The sequence below is a fragment of the Sorex fumeus genome, unplaced genomic scaffold, assembly GCF_029834395.1.
Source record: "Sorex fumeus unplaced genomic scaffold, SorFum_2.1 ptg000009l, whole genome shotgun sequence".
Classification (NCBI taxonomy): Eukaryota; Metazoa; Chordata; class Mammalia; order Eulipotyphla; family Soricidae; genus Sorex; species Sorex fumeus.
The window spans coordinates 26031554-26050993 of NW_026606066.1; the positions used below are offsets into that span (position 1 = coordinate 26031554).

A 19440-nucleotide genomic window follows, 5' to 3' on the forward strand; every position below is an offset into this window, starting at 1 on the left:
AGATAGTACAGCAGAAAAGGCACTTGCCTTGCATGTGTTCAACCAAATTCAGTCCCCAGCAACACATGTAGTTCTCCAGGCACCACCAGGAGTGATCCCTGAGCACAGAGCCAAGAATAAACCCTGAGCACAGCTGGGTGAATTCCTCCAGCCTCCTCCTACCCCCCCTAACAAAAAAAAAAAGGGCGAGGTGAAATGTTTCAAAGAGATTAAAAACTCTGCTTCTTATACACTGATGTGTAATGTTTTTGTTGGGAAGATTTTTGCTAACTTTGTTTTGTTTTTGCTAACTTTGTTTGCTAATAGTTTATGAATAGTCCATTCCAACTGAATGGACTATTCATAAACTATTTTAGTTTCTTAAGTTGAAGATGAAGAGTATAAAAAGGGACTTGAGTCATGGTGTGAATTCATTTTTTCCAAGAGTTTGTTCACAGTCCCCAGAAGGATGTGAAACACATTCCCTCATAACCAGCATATTTAACCCAGGTTCTCCCATATACAATAGGCAAGAACAACGTAAGCAGCTTTGGATTTCTTCTTAATTTTTAAATTTAGAGAACTATGATTTACAAAATTATTGATAATTGAGTGCTAGTTATTCTTTTATTATATACATTCCCTACCATAATGATGGTTACCCAAAATCTTTAGTTATAATTGATTTTTTTAAGATCTATATCTGTCTCCCTAAAGAGTCAGTAGGTACAATACTGTCCCAAGCACCACAATAAATAATTCCTGAGTGCAGAGCAGAAGTAATCTCTGAGCATTGTTAGGTGTGGCCCAAAGACCAGAGAGAAAGAGAGAGAAAGAGAAAGAGAAAAAGAGGAAAATACTTTGCAAATTTTTAATTTTTACTTAGGCATCATGACTTGTAATTCTGTTGATTACTGAGTTTCGGGCATACAGTGTTATAATATCACACTCACCACCACTATCAAAGTCAAAGTCTCTCCATCGCAGAGACATAGATATTTAAATATGCTTTTTAAGGGTCAATGAAAGGATATTTTGGGCAGGATTTCCTTTTTCTTTCTAATCATATTTTTGGTAACATGGTTACAGTAGTGATAATGTTGTGGTTTTGTTATACAAGGTTGTTATACCTTTGCCAGCCTCAAAGTGCCCAAGACTCTCTGCCACTGTCCCTATGTTTCTTCGTTCCCCACCTCCTCCCACTACTTTGTAATTTCAATTTTTTAAAATATTCAAATGTCAGAGCTTATCAAAAATTTGGGGGGAAAATGCAGCTCAGGGTCAGAGAGATAGTACAGGGCTTAAGGCACTTACCTTGCGTGCAACTGAGCCCAGTTCAGTCCCCAGAACTACCTATGGTCTGCTGAGCACAGAGTCAGGAGTATCCCCTGAACATTGTCAGATGTGGTCCAGAATCCACCCCTCCTCCCAAAAGATGCTTTATAGACCTCACTGGGAAATAGATGCTATCAATCAGTGTAGCCTTAGCAATTCAGAAAACACAAACATCAAAACAACCCTCAGAGTATAGATCGGAATCCAGCACTGCTTCAGTATATCATCTGACCTATCACACCTTTCAAAATAGTTATAAGACATGCATGGAAATAGTAAGGTTGACCTGTATTCAAGGAGAAAGGCCATCAGTGGAAGTCTTGCCTAAGTATCCCAAGATATTGAATTTAACACATGAAGATTTCAAAGCTTTAGTATGTTCAGAGAACCTAAAGCACACTATGTTTAAAGAAGTAAAAGAAAGCATGAAAGCAATGAATCAAACAATAGAGAATTTCGTCAAGCAAATAGAAAAAAAATTGTGAGGACTCAGCAGAAATCCTGCAGTTAAAAAAGATAGTCACTGTATAAAAAAAAAAAAAATCACCAGTTACAGTAGCTTAACAGCAGTTTTGTGATAACCAAAGAGAAAAATCATGAATTTGAAACTAGGCCAATAGAAAGTTTCCAATATCTTGAGATAATTTCAGTAACATGGGTGGAACCAGAGAGTCTTGCTAAGAGAATTGTCTGAAGGAGAAAGACAAATATCTGACGATTTTGTTCGTGTGTAGGATATAAAGAAAGAAAGCAAGAAAGCTGATAAAGCCAAAGTGAATAAGCATACTTTTAACACATAGCACCCTTTTATAATTAGAAACCTTAGTAGACTAAAGAATAGAATTTTCTCAACCTGAAATATTACATCTCTAGATATAGTAAACCTTTTTCTCTCCCAAGCACCATTTGGATATTTTTAACATAATTCATGAGTCATACAATAGAAGCAGAAGGGCCGCAGGCAGCCAGAGAGAATCCTATGTGATGTACCAGGTTTAGACCAGACAATTTTGTGAGCCTTATTCAGCCCACAGGTAAGACCTTTCCGCAACTTTGATGCAAATCGAGCTAATGTCTAATGGTGAAGATCTTTCTTCTATTGCCTTTGGGTATTCATTGTTCCACCATAATGAATCTTTTTTGACCTTCTGCAATTAAAATTTCTACTGAATCCTAATGTAGCAAGGATTTGCTTTTTTTATATTGTCACATAAACTCTGCTTTTTATGTCTTTCTTCAATCTAATGAGAATAACAGTTTCTAGAGAAACACATGTCTGCTTTTGTATCATATACGTTCAGCCTTCCCTTCTTTGCATTTCTCAATTTCACCTAAATGACTTTTGATTTCATTCTTAACTGAAGTTTTACTATTTATCTAGTCAATTTCTATCCAGAGTCTTATTAATTTTTAGAAGCCAAAACAGGGAACAATTTTTATTGTACACTTTTGATGTCTTTAACGTCTTTCCCAGTGAAAACTCTATAGCCTTATTCTAAAATGTACCTTGATTTTAATTCTGTGTTTATCTATCCTTTAAAAATAGAATATGCTTCTCTGGGGTCACTCTATGAGTATATCAACAGCAACAGAAGTGAAGAGATGGACATGGATCACATTATGACCTGGGCCACTGATGTAGCCAAAGGTAATGATGCTTCATGTATTCTTTTTTCAGTATTATTTTAACATCATCATTTGCAAAGTTGTTCATAATACTGTTGTTTCAGGCATTCAGGGTTCCAACACATTCTAAATTCACCACTAGTGTGGCTTTTCCTGTACCCATGTCCCCACTTTCCTTCCTGCCACCAAAGCCTGCCCCCTTAGCTGGCACAAACAAATGTTCTTGAGGCACTGATACAGACTGATCTCCCAGGATAACTAAACTCAGAATTGTGTTCTGTAATGTTCTCCGTTTTCCAGACTAAATGCAGGAAGATTTCTCCCACTGGAGAAATGATATTGGTCTTTCCACCCTTGCAGTTCTTTTCTCTTTGCTTTCTTTTCCTGAAATCAAGTTCCAAAATAAAATTAAGAGTTCCAGGATAACCATTTTTGCCATATCTTATGATATTGTAATTTAGTGTTTTCTTAAGACATTAAATGGAAAGACCAAAATTCTGATCTTCTGCCTCCTGATCTTAGAATTCTCTCCTTAGGCTCAGTTAACAGAAAGGTGATTTATTGCAAGATTAGTTCTACTCATTTTGTGTATGCAATAATGTTAAAAATAGTGACCACTTGCAAAAGTTTTGATTTGTCCTGCCATGTAGAAACAATTCAAACTTTGTTATATTTAATGTCAATTTGCAAATTAAACATTTTTAATATATAGAAATACTAAGAAGGGCACCCAGGCTCCAAAACCCCATTCCCTGTCCAGTTCCTGCCTCTTCCCCCCACCCACCCAATTAACTCCTGCAGACTAATGCATTCTAAAGCAATCTAAATGACATTTAATTTTATCTCCTCCTACCTAAACTTAAAAGAGTTTACAATTTTACTGTTAACTTTTAAAACATGTATTTGGATACAATGTAATCTAAGTAATGAATACTTATATTTACATTTGTATTCTAGCAACCCTGAGAGAACCACTTGTGTCCAAATTTTAATGCAGTAAACTACTTGCATTTGGTCCTCGAATCTATAAACATTTCTTTACAAAGCAAATAAAAAGATATGTAGCACTTAATGAGGAAAACCTCTTATACTTTGCTTTCATAAAAATAATACTCTTTCTTTAGAAACTTGGCATATCACTTTCAAGTTTTTTAATACTTGAAAAATTCTATATAGAGGGAAAATGAAAAAAATGCATGCTACATTTGCTGCTGAATGATATATTTCATTATTTTATAAAAATAATAATTCAGTATTTAGGATGATGTACTTAAGACTGGCTGTTTCTAGCTTAATTGTGTATTCAGGCTTCAGGCATCTCAAGTCAGTCTTAAAATCTTGCGTTCTTGAAGCCATTTTCATGTGACATCAGAGCTGAGTGTCAGTATACACAGCGACCACCCATTTGTAAGCCAAGCATTGCAGTGTTACTGGAACTGCCTGAAGCATAGTGGAAACTTCCATAAATGTAAGCACATAGACAAGTAGTCCTTTCTTTAGTTTTTTTCTTTTTTTTCCTTTTTTAAATTTTTATTAGCAAAACACCATGAGGTACAGTTGTAGACTTACAAATTTTTGTGCTTGGGTTTCAGTTATACAATGATCGAGTACCCATCCCTCCACCAGTGCCCATTTTCCACCACCATTGATCCCAGTATCCCTCCCACCCCCACCCCCTCTCCATTCCACCCTGCCTCTGTGACAGGTCATTCCCTTTTGTTCTCTCTCTCTCCATTTAAAGCACTTCACCTTAGAGTCATTTGCTTGTAGGGTGCTCAGTCAAATATACACCACGTTATTACTTAATGGCACTTGGGAGGATAGACAGCAAACAAATGTGCTGACTTCAGTCTTCCTGCTTCCTGCTGGGCACACTCTAAATATCCCTGCTCTCCTGGCCCCTTCCCCTGTAAAGTTCCTATCAGAGATCAAGTCTCTTGGTACCAGTTCACCCTTCAATTCTGGGTTTTCTCAGGAAGGTTGGTATCCTGAATGAGAAGGAATAGGAAAGAATAAGGAAGGAGAGAACAGAAGTATATCATACACCAGTGAGCCAAACCACATCAATAAAATTATCTTTTTTGTGGCTGGTGAATAAATATCAAAATCAAAGTTTAATGTGTTGAGCCTCAAGTGATAAAAGTAAAGCAGAGAATAGAATTATTTATGGACAGCAGTCACGGTTAAAATTTAAAATAGCCTATAAAAGGAAGAAGACGTCAAGACTTTTGGAATGACTTTGATCCACTCTAGTAATGCTCACTGTAGAACTTGTAGAACAAGGGTTTGATTTGTATTGCTTCTGCACCAATTCAGCTATGTCCTTTTGAGTTTAACCATGATTGAAGCTGCTGAAGCAACAAAATATTGATAAGTAAAAGATTTAACAATTCATTTTAAAACCAAGTTGATTCATGCCTGTAGATGTTGCTTAAGATCACAGAAGAATAAAATCTTCTTAAGCCAATAAATAACTTTCTTCTTTCTGAGTGTGAAAAAGAATAGAGGGAGAGTTTATCTGAGATCATACAGAAAGAATACCAGCAAGTTTATCTGAAAATTCTCTGAGTCCACCTGCAAAGCATAAAAGGAGTATTTTAAGGCAAATAAATTTAGGTCCCAGAGAGATAGTATAGCAGTCAGGCGCTTGTTTTGCCAATCCAGGCTAATCCAGGTTCAATCCCTGAAATCCCAAATGGGTCCACTGAGCACCACCAGGAGTAATTCCTGAGTGCAGAGCTAGGATTAACCACTGAGCATTGCCAATTGAGGCAAAAAAAAAAGCAGATAAACTTTGCTCTATCTCAAAATCACTATTGATTCCAGATCTCTGCTAAACCCCAAATGAAACATGCCAGATCTTTTTAGGAAACTCTGAATCACAGGTCTGATAAAAGTATTTTTAACCTCTCTAATTGTTTGAAATACAAGTGAATCAGAATAGTAGGTAACTCTATAAAAACAAAAGTAATGGAATTTTATATGCTATTGCTGATTTTATATATATACTAAATATTTTATAATATATATTCTGTTCACTATATACAAAATATGGTATATTTTGTGTATTTTTAAAAAAAAATTCTTACCAACAAGTATAGAATCTGTCTTCTTCTATCTCTAATACTTATTAAACAAATTATGCCTGAAAAAGTATTCAGAAATTTGATTCTTAAAGCAAGAAAGAAGCAACTATGAAATTCAGTCATAAAAATTACTAAAAGCTAGCCAAGTTGTAACTATTGAATTTTCACAGTTTGAAGTCTATAGAATTTCATAATAGAAGAAAGACTTCCTTTATTCTACTCACTTCTTAAAGATTGTCTAAATTACTAATACTTTTGTTAACATGACTCTTTTCAGTAATATCATTACATGGCAAGAATTTTAACTTTATTTTCTTTGTTCTTTTATGATTCCTTAATATATAACAATCAGTATAGTAAAAAAATAAATTATTTTTTAAATTAGCCTTTATAAAATTGAAGTTTTTATCTACTTAAAAAAAGAACAAAAGGCTAGTTATTAACTTATGTTCAATGGATAGTTTATTAACAAAAGAAGTGGTGGGGGGAGCACTGTTCCATTATTTAGAATGGCAACTTGAGAAATAAAGGGAAAGAAATTGGTTTAGTAAAAATTGTTCTTTTTCTTTATTTGAAGGTAATAGATAATACTGCAGAAAAATGTTACTGGGGCCAAAGGGAAAAAACCTCGGTGGACTGAGCACTTATATTGTATGCAGGAGGCCTGAGTTCAATCCCTGGTATTCCATGTTACCCCAAGAGTATGGCCCTTGCCCCCAAAAAAAACATTACTGGGGGTAACTATGAGATATATGCCTTTTAAAGTATGTAATGTAGGTTTCAGTTAATTTTTGTACATTGATTTCATAGAACTTTACTTACACACTAAATATATTGGAGAGAATTCAGTAGTGCACTTAAATAGAAATTATCTCAAACATTTATTCTTACTAAAAGAATGAAACATTTCATAACTTACTATATATTTTTGTATTTGAACATCTCTTGCCAGCCTGGACTAAAGAACCTGATCGGTTCTTCCAAATTCTACCCCTCCTCCACTGCCAAGTTCTAGTTGGAATGAGTACTGAGAAAATAAACCAATTTGGAACTGGGTTAGTGCAAACACCCAAATACAGACTGGAGGTTTTGCTCCCAAGGTTTTCTGAGAGAAAATGTAGTTGGTGGTGGAATACCTTGGAGCACTTCATAGTGGAAACTGTGCTACTTTCAAGCAGACTTCAGAAATTTAAGGTGTCCTTATTAGGTACTGTAGTAACTTTATCTATCTATAATCAAATTACAATATTTAAGAGATTAAATATAACTTTTGGGGGGCTGGATTGCTAGTGCAGTGGGTGAGGCAATTGCCTTGCACTCGGCCAGTCTGGGTTCAATCCTCAGCTCAAGTTCTCCAAGCACCATTAGGAGTAATTCCTGAGTGCAGAACCAAGAGTAATCCCTGAGCATCACCAGGTGTGTCCCCCAATAAGGTAAAATATGTAATTTTTACTTATAAATATAGTTTATACACTTTCTAATATAGCTATATATAAACTATCTATTCTTACCAAATACTTAGAAGATTAGAACACATGTCTTTAGTTTCTGCCATTGAATACTTTGTAAAAATATGAAAGGTAAACCTGGATGCAGTGTGGAAAATAATTAATGTCTTTGTTTCTTCCTGTGTGAATAGGGATGCACTATTTACATATGGAGGCTCCTGTCAAGGTGATTCATAGAGATCTCAAGTCAAGAAACGGTAATATAGTCATATGTTTTTACTTTACTCATTTTATTACAAAATACATGTGTGTGTTTGCAGATATAAGCATCATGCTTCCAATATCTTTTGTAAACTTTTGTTTGTCCTGCCACAGATATCATGAAAATTTTTCCACTGTTAATAAATATAAAAATTCTTCACACTGTTTCCAGAGAGTGCAGAGTAATGTATGATATGAATACCACAGAATGTGGACATTTGGGTTGTCTCCTTTTTTCCAATGATAAAAAATTAGTGAGCTTAATATCTTTTGGCAAAATTTTCAACACAGCCATAATTATTTCTCTAGAATAGTTTCTAAAAGAGGTATTGTTCAAAGTGTTCAATCGTGTGTTTCTAGTCTTCCTATTTTTAAATTGTTTTCTGTGCTAGCAATTTTGAGGGGTAATCCCCCCACCTTGTTATTTCTGAATTATTTTGTCAGTCATATTGCTTGGACTAATTTCCCTCAAATAATTAACATATTTAAGTAAATGCTTTTCTTTTCTTCTTTTTTCACTTTCTAAAGTTTGCTTATGTATTTTATAATTTGGAGAATGCACATTTGAAAATGATTTTCAGAACTAGACATTACCTCCAAGTGAAGAGGTAAAAAAAAAATGCTTCTTAGATTACATCACTTGAAAATTAACACAGAAAGGCAGTGACATCAGTTAGCTAGCCTTTATCAGGGTTTGCTACAAAATAGTCCCCCCACCAAAAAAAAAAAAAACCAAAGCAACAACAGCAACAAAAACCACCTTGCTATCAACTCAGTTATATGTTTTAATTTATTTCTGTGCTTTCAAGTGATTCTTCTAAGAAAAAAATATCATTCCTTTTTAGAGACTCCTTAAATAGTTGCAATTAAAATGTGGGTATTTTCTAATAGCCCGAGATTGTTGAAATGGGTAGTGATGGCAAGTGGAGGAACAGGCGTAGGGAAGGTTGACCAGCTGCTCCTGTTTATCCTCCAGGACTGTGAAATTCCTAAGGTATAAAAAGGAAGTCGGCAGCTACCACTTATCAGTATTCTGAGTTGAAGCCCCACCCTGCCAAGTGACACTGTTTGATTGTTCTTGTATAGATCTTCTTAGATCGAAAAGATGCCAAGATCCAAAAGGTGCCCTAGACATAATATTTTAGAAGTAAACGCTTTGATATACCATATGCTAAATGGAAGTCTTTAGGATAAGAAAACAATCTAAGAGCTAGTAGGAAATATCAAAGTTTTATGGTTTTATAAAATTTTATAAAATAAATTCACACCCAGAATTTCAAACTATGTTACTGGATTTCTTTCCTGTTGATCTACTTTACCAATAGATTCCAAGTACCTCAGGAAATAAGAATTATTAAATTATGGGTTACTCTACAGTGTCATCATAAAAACTAAATAGCAATGAAGAATGTCTCCATTTCATTAAATCACATTTTGGAATTATTTAGGAATACTCACTGAAACAATACTTATTTAGGAATACTCACTGAAACAATATAAGCCAAATATACAGCTATTTCTTTTATGAAGAGAGGGATTAAAATGACTCTTGTAGTTTATATTTTATTTTCTATTATATTTTAAAGAGCATTTATTAATCTTATATTAAGACTAATTTAAAGATATTTTTACAATGACTGACTATGGTATTTATGCTATTAAGTTTATAGCTTGTTATAGATTTTTTAACTTTTATCCCTAGGCTAAATATTAAATACCTAGAGATTACTTTCCCTATTGATCAGAGACATTAATAGTATCTAATAACATATTAATCATCTACTGTGTTTGTCAGGTTCTATTCTTGACTTTTACTCCTCTTACTCTCACCCACTCCCATAAAAGTATCTATTTACCCTTTCAAATAGATCTCAAGTTCAAATCTATGTATTGTGCCTTCATTGGTCCTTTTATCTTCTCTCTGCCCTTTAAAAATAAAATTGGTTTTCACTTTCTTAGTGATAAAATATATAAAAAGGTAAATTAGATTAAAAGAAATTACAATTTGATCCCCAAGTCCTGATTTGACCTTTGTGCTATATTTTATGATCTTTGATATTTAATTACTGTTCTTTTGAATTATAGCAACTTGAATGCACAATAATATACCTCTTCAGTTCTTCTCTAATATACTCTCCCTTCTGCATATTGGACCACTTTATTTCTTCACTTAAAAACAATCCAAAGGCTTTCCATTGCTCACAAAGGCTCTTCTTCACTCGTCCCTTTCCTTTCAAAATTACTTCCCCTTTCCTCCCTTCTTGGCCTTTTGTATACGCTTTCTTCTTCCTGGAAATCTACTTCTTTCCAAGGCTATTCCCAGGTCCCCTCTTTCTGGTTAACCCAATTTATTATTCAGATCTAAACATTAGCATTTTTCTTAAGTAATATTCTTCTGCCCTCCCTAGATTAAGATATCCCTTTTTCTTTTGTTCTATGGTGATCTCTGTCTCCATAGACTGTATCCCACTTTATTATAGATGCTTGTTTAATTACCTTTTCTATTGACTGTAAGCTCTACAAGAACAAAGATAATGCCAATTTTACTTGCTCTCCTATTCCCAAGCATAGCACATTGTCTTACCCTTAACAAATATTTGTTACATAAATGAATGTCTAAGTAAGCAGATTACTGAATATTTTCTCTTCCTCTAAGAAAATTACTCTTTTATTAGGAATGCTACCTATACCATGAAATAATAATGCTAATGACTTCCTAAGGATTATGTGAGTGGTCTGGAGATAGAAAATAGATCAAAGTTGGGTTCTCATTATGAGATGTTACTCATCTATGCTCTTTATTAATGATTAGTACTGCATTTGGATTAAACAAATGTCTTCAATGACTTGTTAGTCAGTAGTTTCTGAAATTAGTTTATTGTTTTAATGTCAGCTCCTTTATGCAACCTGAATGCCGTAAACACTTTGATTTTACCTTTCATGGTGCCATATGGAAGATAGAAAGAGAAGTTAATTTTTTAGCATAAGGTAATTCAAACAAATAACATGATTGTCATAATTTATCTTTTTCTTTCAGTTGTTATAGCTGCTGATGGGGTATTAAAGGTAAGACTAATACATTTAATTAAAAGCATTTGTTAATTTCAGATGTAGTGTTATGTGACTGATAATTCTCTTACTAATCAATAAGTAGAAAATGGATCCTTGCCTCTCTCTCCTCAGATCTGTGATTTCGGTGCCTCTCGGTTCCATAACCACACCACACATATGTCCTTGGTTGGAACGTTCCCATGGATGGCTCCAGAGGTTATCCAAAGTCTCCCCGTGTCTGAAACGTGTGACACTTATTCCTATGGAGTGGTGAGTTCACTTTTAAGTTTCTGTTGCTGAAGAAACTAGAAAAAGCAAACCTACAAGAAGAGGGATACAATTTAGCATGCCTTTAAGCTGGCAAGGCCTTTTGGAGTTATTTGTTTGATCAGGAAGTGGGGGGTTGAGTCACACCCTGTGGTGCTCAGGGCTTACTCCTGGCATTGTGCTCAGGGATTCCTCCTGACAGGATTTGGAAGACCCAGTGGTGCTCTAGATCAGCAGTTTCCACGTGGAAGGCATGCACCTTCCCACTCTATCTCTCTGGCCCTCAAAGCATACTTCAGCCATTGAGTTAATGAGGCCTTTTCTTGTGGAATACACTGGCAACCTAAAGAACACTTTCTTATTGCTAAAATGTTTACTTATTTTCTTCACTGATATGCTCTGAACTGTTTGTCTGTGCTGAGAAGAAACCAATGCCCTTTTCAAGAAAGAAATCAGGAAACATAAATAATTTCAGGCCTGGTGGTTTCCTTTCTTGGGTGGATGGCGAAGTGTAGAATTAATTTTGTGGAAACATGGGCCACTTGGAACAGGACTTCAGCATGACAGGTTACTCAAATAGTACACAACCCCTAGGCTAGCTGCCAAATTACTGCCAATTACAAATTGCAAGAAGTTGTTTAGTGTCAGCTACCAAATCAATCATGGAGTTTCTGGAGACAATAGGAGATGTACTTAGTCTGGTCTAGCCCCTGCTGTAAGGCTGGTCTAGTCGGTGTGGCTCCCTGAAATACGATTCTAAGACATTGCACAAGAACAACCAAGTAACATAGTTATAAGAATAGAGTAAAGCCTGTGGGTGAGGTGGAATAGGATTGGTAGTAAAATGCCTTACCTTTGTTTTCTATTGTTCTGAAAGATTGAGCAAATGCTTAACAAATCACTCTATCAAGTAATTTAAATTACTTCAGCAAACTTTGCTGCCTTGGCTGACCGTTTCTTGTGTAGGCTTATACTGACTCACCAGAGGCTGCTCTTAAGATTCAATTCCGCGTCAGTGTTGAGTCTGCTTTTAAGTGGTGGAAGAAAAATGCCCTTGGTGAAGCTGTTTTAAAACAAATTATGCTTTTTTCCTTTGCTCTAAAGAGATGGCATTGTACTGGGAAGGTTGGGCACCTCCACCCGCCACTGGATTTGCTGCATTCCATTCAGAAATGTGCTCATTGAGTTAGGATGGGAAAGTTAGAATTTTATTTTACTCCTGACCCCTTCCTATGCTTTTCAAGATGAACACCATTCATAAAAGAAGTACAAAGCTTGCTTTCCAGAGCATTTTTGTGTATAAACAATCACCAAAAAAATTACTTAATAAAAATGACATTTTTACATGTTCATTTAGATATGACCTAAGAGGGCAAGAAAAGATAATTATTAAGATAGGGGCCACATTAGCTACAGATGTATTTGTCCATAAACTTTGACAATGAGAGGCAGTGTGGTGACTTAACATTTTTGATAACCTCTCAAAAATAGGCTTTGCTGGGGCTGGAGCAATAGCACAGCGAGTAGGGCGTTTGCCTTGCACGCGGCCGACCCGGGTTCAATTCCCAGCATCCCATATGATCTCCTGAGCACCGCCAGGGGTAATTCCTGAGCGCAGAGCCAGGAGTAATCCCTGTGCATGGCCGGGTGTGACCCAAAAAGAAAAAAAAAATAGGCTTTGTTGTTCTTTATTTGTGTTGTTCTTTTGGGTTTGGAGACCATACCTGGCTGTGCTCAGGGTTTGCTCTTGGCTCTGTACTCAAGGATCACTCCCGGTGGTGCCTGGGGGCTTTATATGTGTTCCAGGGATCAAACTGGGACATATAAACTATGAGACACAGCCATGTCTCAGGGAGACATTCTGTCCAAAGAAAGAAACACTTCTCAATTTACCAGTTGCATTGTCTGTGTCATTTATGAAAGTTAACTTGCAGTCTGGACAAGCAAAACTCCTATAGCAAAGGATACATTGACAGCATCCAGGCAGAGGAGACAGAGAGTCCCTTGTCAAGAGAGGAGCCCTGTCGTGTGCACCACAAGCTATTATAAGCACAAAGAGATTTCTGAGGTCCAGGCAGTTGTCTGAATAGCTCCCAACCCACAGGAGAAGGAGTCCCTTACCTCATACTTACAGAATGGAATAGGAGGCGAAAATATGGGCAGTGAACCAGGGTGGGAGCCGCCTGCATAGACCACCTTTGTGAACTCTTGCACCTTGCTAACCACAGCAGGACATGTTGGAACCTCCCCTTCACTCAACTAGACCTCGAGGGCAGAACCCGGATGAGAGCTCCACCCACTCTTGGGCATTAACTCAGCCAGCTGGGTACTGAATAAAACCGAAGCGAGTGTTCACTGCTGGCAGACAGGCTCAGTCTCTACTAGTTTCTACCTGCCTGCTAGCAAGCAAGCCACATTCTTTACATCCAGCAAGCCCCTCCTGCGGGGGAGGGGGGGCTCCCAGAACTTAATTAGCTAGTGAAAGGGGGCCCTCTGCAGCCTGCTGCTTCCCCGTATGGTCAGGCAGACTGCTCCCTGCAAGGCCCTGAGGGCACACTCTGTCTTGGACCAGCTGGTCTTGTGACTTTGGCCTATCCCTTTCCCAGCTCCCCAGCTGCTACCCAGGCCCCCATGCAACCTTTGCACTGCAGTTACTGCCAAGCTCATGGTGATTTTGGAACCCCAGCCCTCACTCACGTTGTGCCACCATAACTTGTGCCACACACAGTTGTGACCCTAGAGAACATCAGACATACTGAGAAGACAGAGGAGTTCATATCTACCAATGGGATCAGGACAAAAACTTGGGAAGCATTCATATTACACCAGAGCTATGTAAAGGACCTGAAAAATACTTCAAAGCAATTTCATTATGGTTCCTAATGAAATTAGGAACTCAATGGAAGAGAATTTCAACAAGACCAGGGGAGTATGGGAAAAATCCAAACAGTTATCTTGAAACTAAAGAATACAGCTACTGAAGTAAAACATGATAAAGGAACTCAAAGGAAAATGGAAGAGAACAACAATTGAATCAGTAAGCCAGAAGATAGAATAGTGGAAATCATCTAAAACTACCAGCTAAACAAATAATAAAATTTCAAGGAATGAAGATAATGTAAGGGATTTATTGGACATTAAAAGAACATGATTTTCATAATAAGAGTTACAGAAGGAGAAAAAAGAACAGGGCCAAAATCTTATTTGAAGAAATAATGGCCAACAGTGTTCCAAAATTGAGGAAGAAAATAGATACAAGATTTAGGAATTTCAGAGTTCAGAGAAAATAGCCTCAGACATAAAAGGAAATACTTTGTAAGTAAAATGACAAAACAAAACAACAGCAACTATAAAGGTAAAATAATCCTAAAAGCAGCAAGGGAAAAACAAAGAGTCACATATAGGAAGCCTCCATAAGATTATCAGCAGATTTCTGAACAGAAATTCTAAAGGCCACAAGAGAGTAACACATTATATTCAAAGTGTTGAATGCAGAAGATATCCTACAAAAAAATGCACAGCAAGTGTCTCACTCCTATTTAATGGAGTGTTGGTTTTTCAAACAACAGTGAATAGAATTCATTTCATCAGCCTTGTAAGACATATTAAAATTATTTCTATAAGAGGTAAAGAAACTTAACTTTGAAAAATTAGAATACGTAAAGTGTATAAAACAAGACAGAAGGAGAGGGAAACCAGAACCAACTCAAAATTTACTTGCTTAAAAAAAAAATTTACTTGCTTGCAGTTTCAAGTAGGCTTTGAGCCTAGAACCATAATTGTAAAGATTTTGATAATGTCAAATCAAAATGGAAACAAGAAAAAGAAGTTGGAACCTTGTCTCTACACAAAAGACAGATAAGGCACAAGGGAGAAGAAGAGAACAAAAAACAGAGTCAAACTGCAATAATATAGAATCCACGTAGGAAAATGTGTACATTCATTTATGGCAATTATTTGTATAATATCAATGGCCCAGGAGACAGAATGGCTGGAAGTCCATGTCTGGCCTATACAGGACCCAGGTTCAATCCTGGGCTGTGCTTAGCATCCTAGGTATCATAGCATGTAGTTTTGGTAGCCCCCAGCACCAAGAAGGCCCTTCAAATCTCAGTGGCCTCAACTCATCTATCAAAAGGCATAGGATAGTGGAATAAATCAAAAAATAAACTCGAGCCTTCTGCCTGAGGAGTGAGCAGGAGGTCAACTAACACTAGGAGATCCACTAAAAACCCAGTAGTAAAAATAGGGCTGGGGCCAGATCAATGATACAACAGGTAAGGTTCTTCCCTTGCATGCAGCTAACTCAGGTTCAATCTCCAGTACTCCATATGGTCTCCCAAGTCTCACCAGGAGTGATCCCTGAGTGCTGATTCAGGAGTACACTATGAGCACAGCTGGGTCTGACCCAAAAACAAACATACAAAATAGGGATCAAAGTAAAATATTGAAAAACTACTCTACTGGCGCAGGGGCCATGCTAATCTTCTCTGTATAGTTCCAATTTTAGTATATGTGCTGCCGAAGCGAGCTGCAGCGACAGCACAGCAGTAGGGCGTTTGCCTTGCACGCAGCCAACATGGCCGACCCGAGTTCGATTCCTCTGCCCCTCTCGGAGAGCCCAGCAAGCTACCGAGAGTATCTCGCCCGCACGGCAGAGCCTGGCAAGCTCCCCGTGACGTATTCGATATGCCAGACACAGTAACAACAAAGTCTCCAATGGAGACGTTACTGGGCCCGCTCGAGCAAATTGATGATCAACGGGAGGGCCTTTACTTTACTTTACTTTACTCTACTGGCAAATGGTAACCTAAAACTGGTAGGGATAACATCAGATACCTGATAAAATAGACTTAAAGTTTAAGAAGGTGCTGAGAGAGGGATTAAGGAAACAATCCACAGGAGGGCTTGATATTCATTAATGTGTACCAGGTGGGCTGGTAAAAAAAGATATATTTTATATGCACCAAAGGAGCATCAGAATATATGAAGCAATATTAATAACCCTGGAGAGAGACATATACAGCCACGCAGAAGTGGTAGGGATCTTCCACATCCTACTCTAATTAATGGACAGATAAATCAGACAGAAAATAAGGAAGCAGTCTTAAGTAAGGAGTTAAACCAAATGAATATCATATATATTTTCGGCTCCCTCCACCCTGCAACAACTGTATACATATACATATCAAATGTATATGGAACATCCTTTAGAAGAGATTACCTGTTGGGAATGTCAATAAGTTTGTGTAGATTGAAATCATAGCAAGTATCCTGATTTATAATTTCATACCATTGTCATGGACTGCAGTGATAGCACAGCGGGTAGGGCGTTTGCCTTGCATGCGGCTGACCTGGGTTCGATTCTTCTGTCCCTCTCGGAGAGCCCAGCAAGTTACCTAGAGTATCCCACCCTCACGGCAGTGCCTGGCAAGCTCCCTGTGGCATATTCGATACACCAAAAACAGTAACAACAACTCTCACAATGGAGACGTTACTGGTGCCCACTTGAGCAAATTGATGAACAACAAGAGTACAGTGCTACAGTGCTACCATTGTCATGAAAAATCAATCACAAAGAGAAATGCTGAAAAATATCTGGAGATTAAACTGTTATTCTATCAAGTTAATACAGAAATCAAAGGATAAAATTTTAAATGTCCTGAAAACAAAAAAATAAAGAGACTTGCTATTAGAACATTTGGAACACATCATAAAGCAATACTTAGATACAAGTTCTTAGCACTATAGCACTGTAGCACTGTCATCCCATTGTTTATCTATTTACTCAACTGGGCACCAGTAACATCTCCATTACGAGATTTGTTGTTACTGTTTTTGGCATATCGGATATGCAATGGGTACCTTGCCAGGCTCTGCTGTGTGGGCAGGATACTCTCGTTAGCTTGCTGGGCTCTCCGAGAGGGATGAAGGAATCGAACCCAGGTCAGTTGCGTGCAAGGCAAACGCTCTACCCACTGTGCTATTGCTCCAGTCCACAAGTTCTTAGCAAACAAAACAATTTCTTTTTGTTTTATTTTGTTTTGGGGGTATATCAGTGGTGCTTGGGGTTCAAAACCCAGGGTGGGAATGTGCAAGATAAATGCCCTACTCACTGTATTCTTTTTCTAGCCCAATAAAAAAATTCTTAAACAATCTAACCTTCTACCTGAAGGAACTAAAACTCTGTTTAATAAAATAGGTTCAGAAATGGAAAGGAAGAAATTACAATCATGCCAAATACAAGGGATTATGAAAGGCATGCTATGAACAACTTCTGCCACTAAGATAGGGCAAATTAAAAGAAATGATCAAATTCTTAGAATAGTACAACCTCACAAGAATGAATCAAAGGAAATAGAAAATCTGAACAGACCAATTGTGAGCAAAGAAGTTGAATTAGTAATCAAAACTCTCCCCCAAGCAGAAAAGATTAGATAGTTCTACTGAGTTCTGCCAGACCTTCTAAGGTGATTCATTACCTGTCCTCAAACTGTTCCCCAAATTGAAGAAAAAGGAATTTTTCCAAATATATTCTATGATGTCAAGTTACTTTGATACCAAAATTGGATTGAACATTACAAAGAAAAAAATTATGGATTGATATCTTTGATTAACATAGATGTGAAGTTCCTCAACAAAGGTGCCCTAGAGAGAGTGCAAAGGGTAAGGCACTTGCCTTGCATGTGGTCAACCCTGGTTCAATCTCCAGCATCATGGAGTCCCTTGGACAGTGGAGCAAAGGATGCACAGATGGTTCAACATATGCAAGCAATTATTGTAATACAAAAATATTACATCAACAAAGTAGATTTTAAAAATTCTTTGATCATATCAATACACTTATTTAAACATTTGACAAGATTCCTTGTCTGTTTATGACAATTACTAAATAAAATGGAGTTATAACAAGCATACCTCAACAGAATAAGTGCCTAATTATTTGACAAATCCAGAGGTAACATTATTTCTCAATGGTAAAAAACTGAAAACTTATCCTCTAAGATCAGGCACAAAACAGGGATACCAACTCATCATTATTGCTCAGCCTAGTATTGAAGCTAGAACAATTCAGAAACAAAACAAGTAAATGAAACCAAGTTGACAAGAGAAGAAAGGAAGCCATAACTATTTGTAGATGACATGATATATACATAGAAAACCCTAAAGCCTTTGCTAAACAAAAACTGTAGAAGTAAAGTGATGTAATAAATTGGCAAACTTATTTGAATGCACAGAAATCAGAGTTGAATTTCTATGCAAGCATTCAACTAGAAAAGAAAGAAATTAAAAAAACAATTTTATTTTATAATCACATCAAAAATAATTAAGTACCTTGTCATAAACTAAAGAGGTGAAAGACTTATACATAAAAAACTTTAAGAGGCTGTTTAAAGAAGTAGAAGATATAAGGAAATAAAAACAATATTCCATGTTCTGGTGTTAGAAGAATTAACATTATTAAAATAAGTAGCCTATCTGAAGCTTTATACAGAATTATTGTAGAGGTAAAGGTAAAGGTAAAGGCCCTCCCGTTGATCGTCGACTTGCTCGAGCGGGCCCAGTAACGTCTCCATTGGAGACTTTGTTGTTACTGTGTTTGGCATATCGAATACTCTCGGTAGCTTGCCGGGCTCTCCGAGAGGGGCGGAGGAATCGAACTCGGGTCGGCCATGTTGGCCGCTTGTAAGGCGAACGCCCTACCCGCTGTGCTACCGCTCCAATAATTCCACAGAATTATTGTGATTCCTATAAATTTCAATGACTGGCCAAAGAAGTAGTACAGGGATTAAGACATGCTGTGCCTACAACCAATCCCAGTTCCATCCCTGTTACCACTTAGCACCAAGGCTCACTGAGCCCCACTTGGGAGGCAAAAAAACTGAAATAAAATACACTATGATAAGTAAAAATATGCATTAACCTTTTTCATTTAAGGAACTAGAACAAATGTTCGTGAAATTTGTATGGGGACACAAAAGAAATTCAAATAGACACATCAATCCTGAAGTAAAAAGAAGAAATTTATAATACTCTCCAACTTCAAACTACATTACCAAGATCTGGTAACCAAGACAGTATTGTATTGAAATAAAATTAATGTGTAGAGCAAGAGAATAAAATTGGGGACTGAGAAATAAACCCTGATGTATATGAAAGGTTTACAGCAAATAGCATGAAATGAAGAAAGAAATGTCTGTTCAACTAATGGTGCTCAGAAACTGGGCAGCCCCATGGAAAAGAAGGCATCTGGATTACTATTTCACACCATGCACAAAAGTTAACTCAAAATGGATTAAAGATTTGGATGTTAGACTTGAACCATTAACATATATAGAAGGAAAAGGGCAAACACTCTGTTATATTGGTCTATGTGTAAGGATTCT

General features: G+C 36.9%; 1 protein-coding gene and 1 pseudogene across 4 annotated transcripts in view; one reads left to right on the plus strand and one right to left on the minus strand.

Annotated features, from left to right (window-relative positions):
- MAP3K20 (mitogen-activated protein kinase kinase kinase 20) overlaps positions 1-19440 on the plus strand; it is a 187925-nt gene that overhangs the window by 84896 nt on the left and 83589 nt on the right. For all 4 annotated transcript variants that reach the window (XM_056110344.1, XM_056110347.1, XM_056110345.1 and 1 more), the window contains exons 4-7: positions 2861-2962; positions 7666-7731; positions 10773-10801; positions 10919-11056. In XM_056110344.1, the coding sequence (XP_055966319.1) occupies positions 2861-2962; positions 7666-7731; positions 10773-10801; positions 10919-11056 (335 nt within the window). The remainder of the gene's footprint in view (positions 1-2860; positions 2963-7665; positions 7732-10772; positions 10802-10918; positions 11057-19440) is intronic.
- On the minus strand, positions 15495-15585 carry LOC130019820 (uncharacterized; annotated as a pseudogene).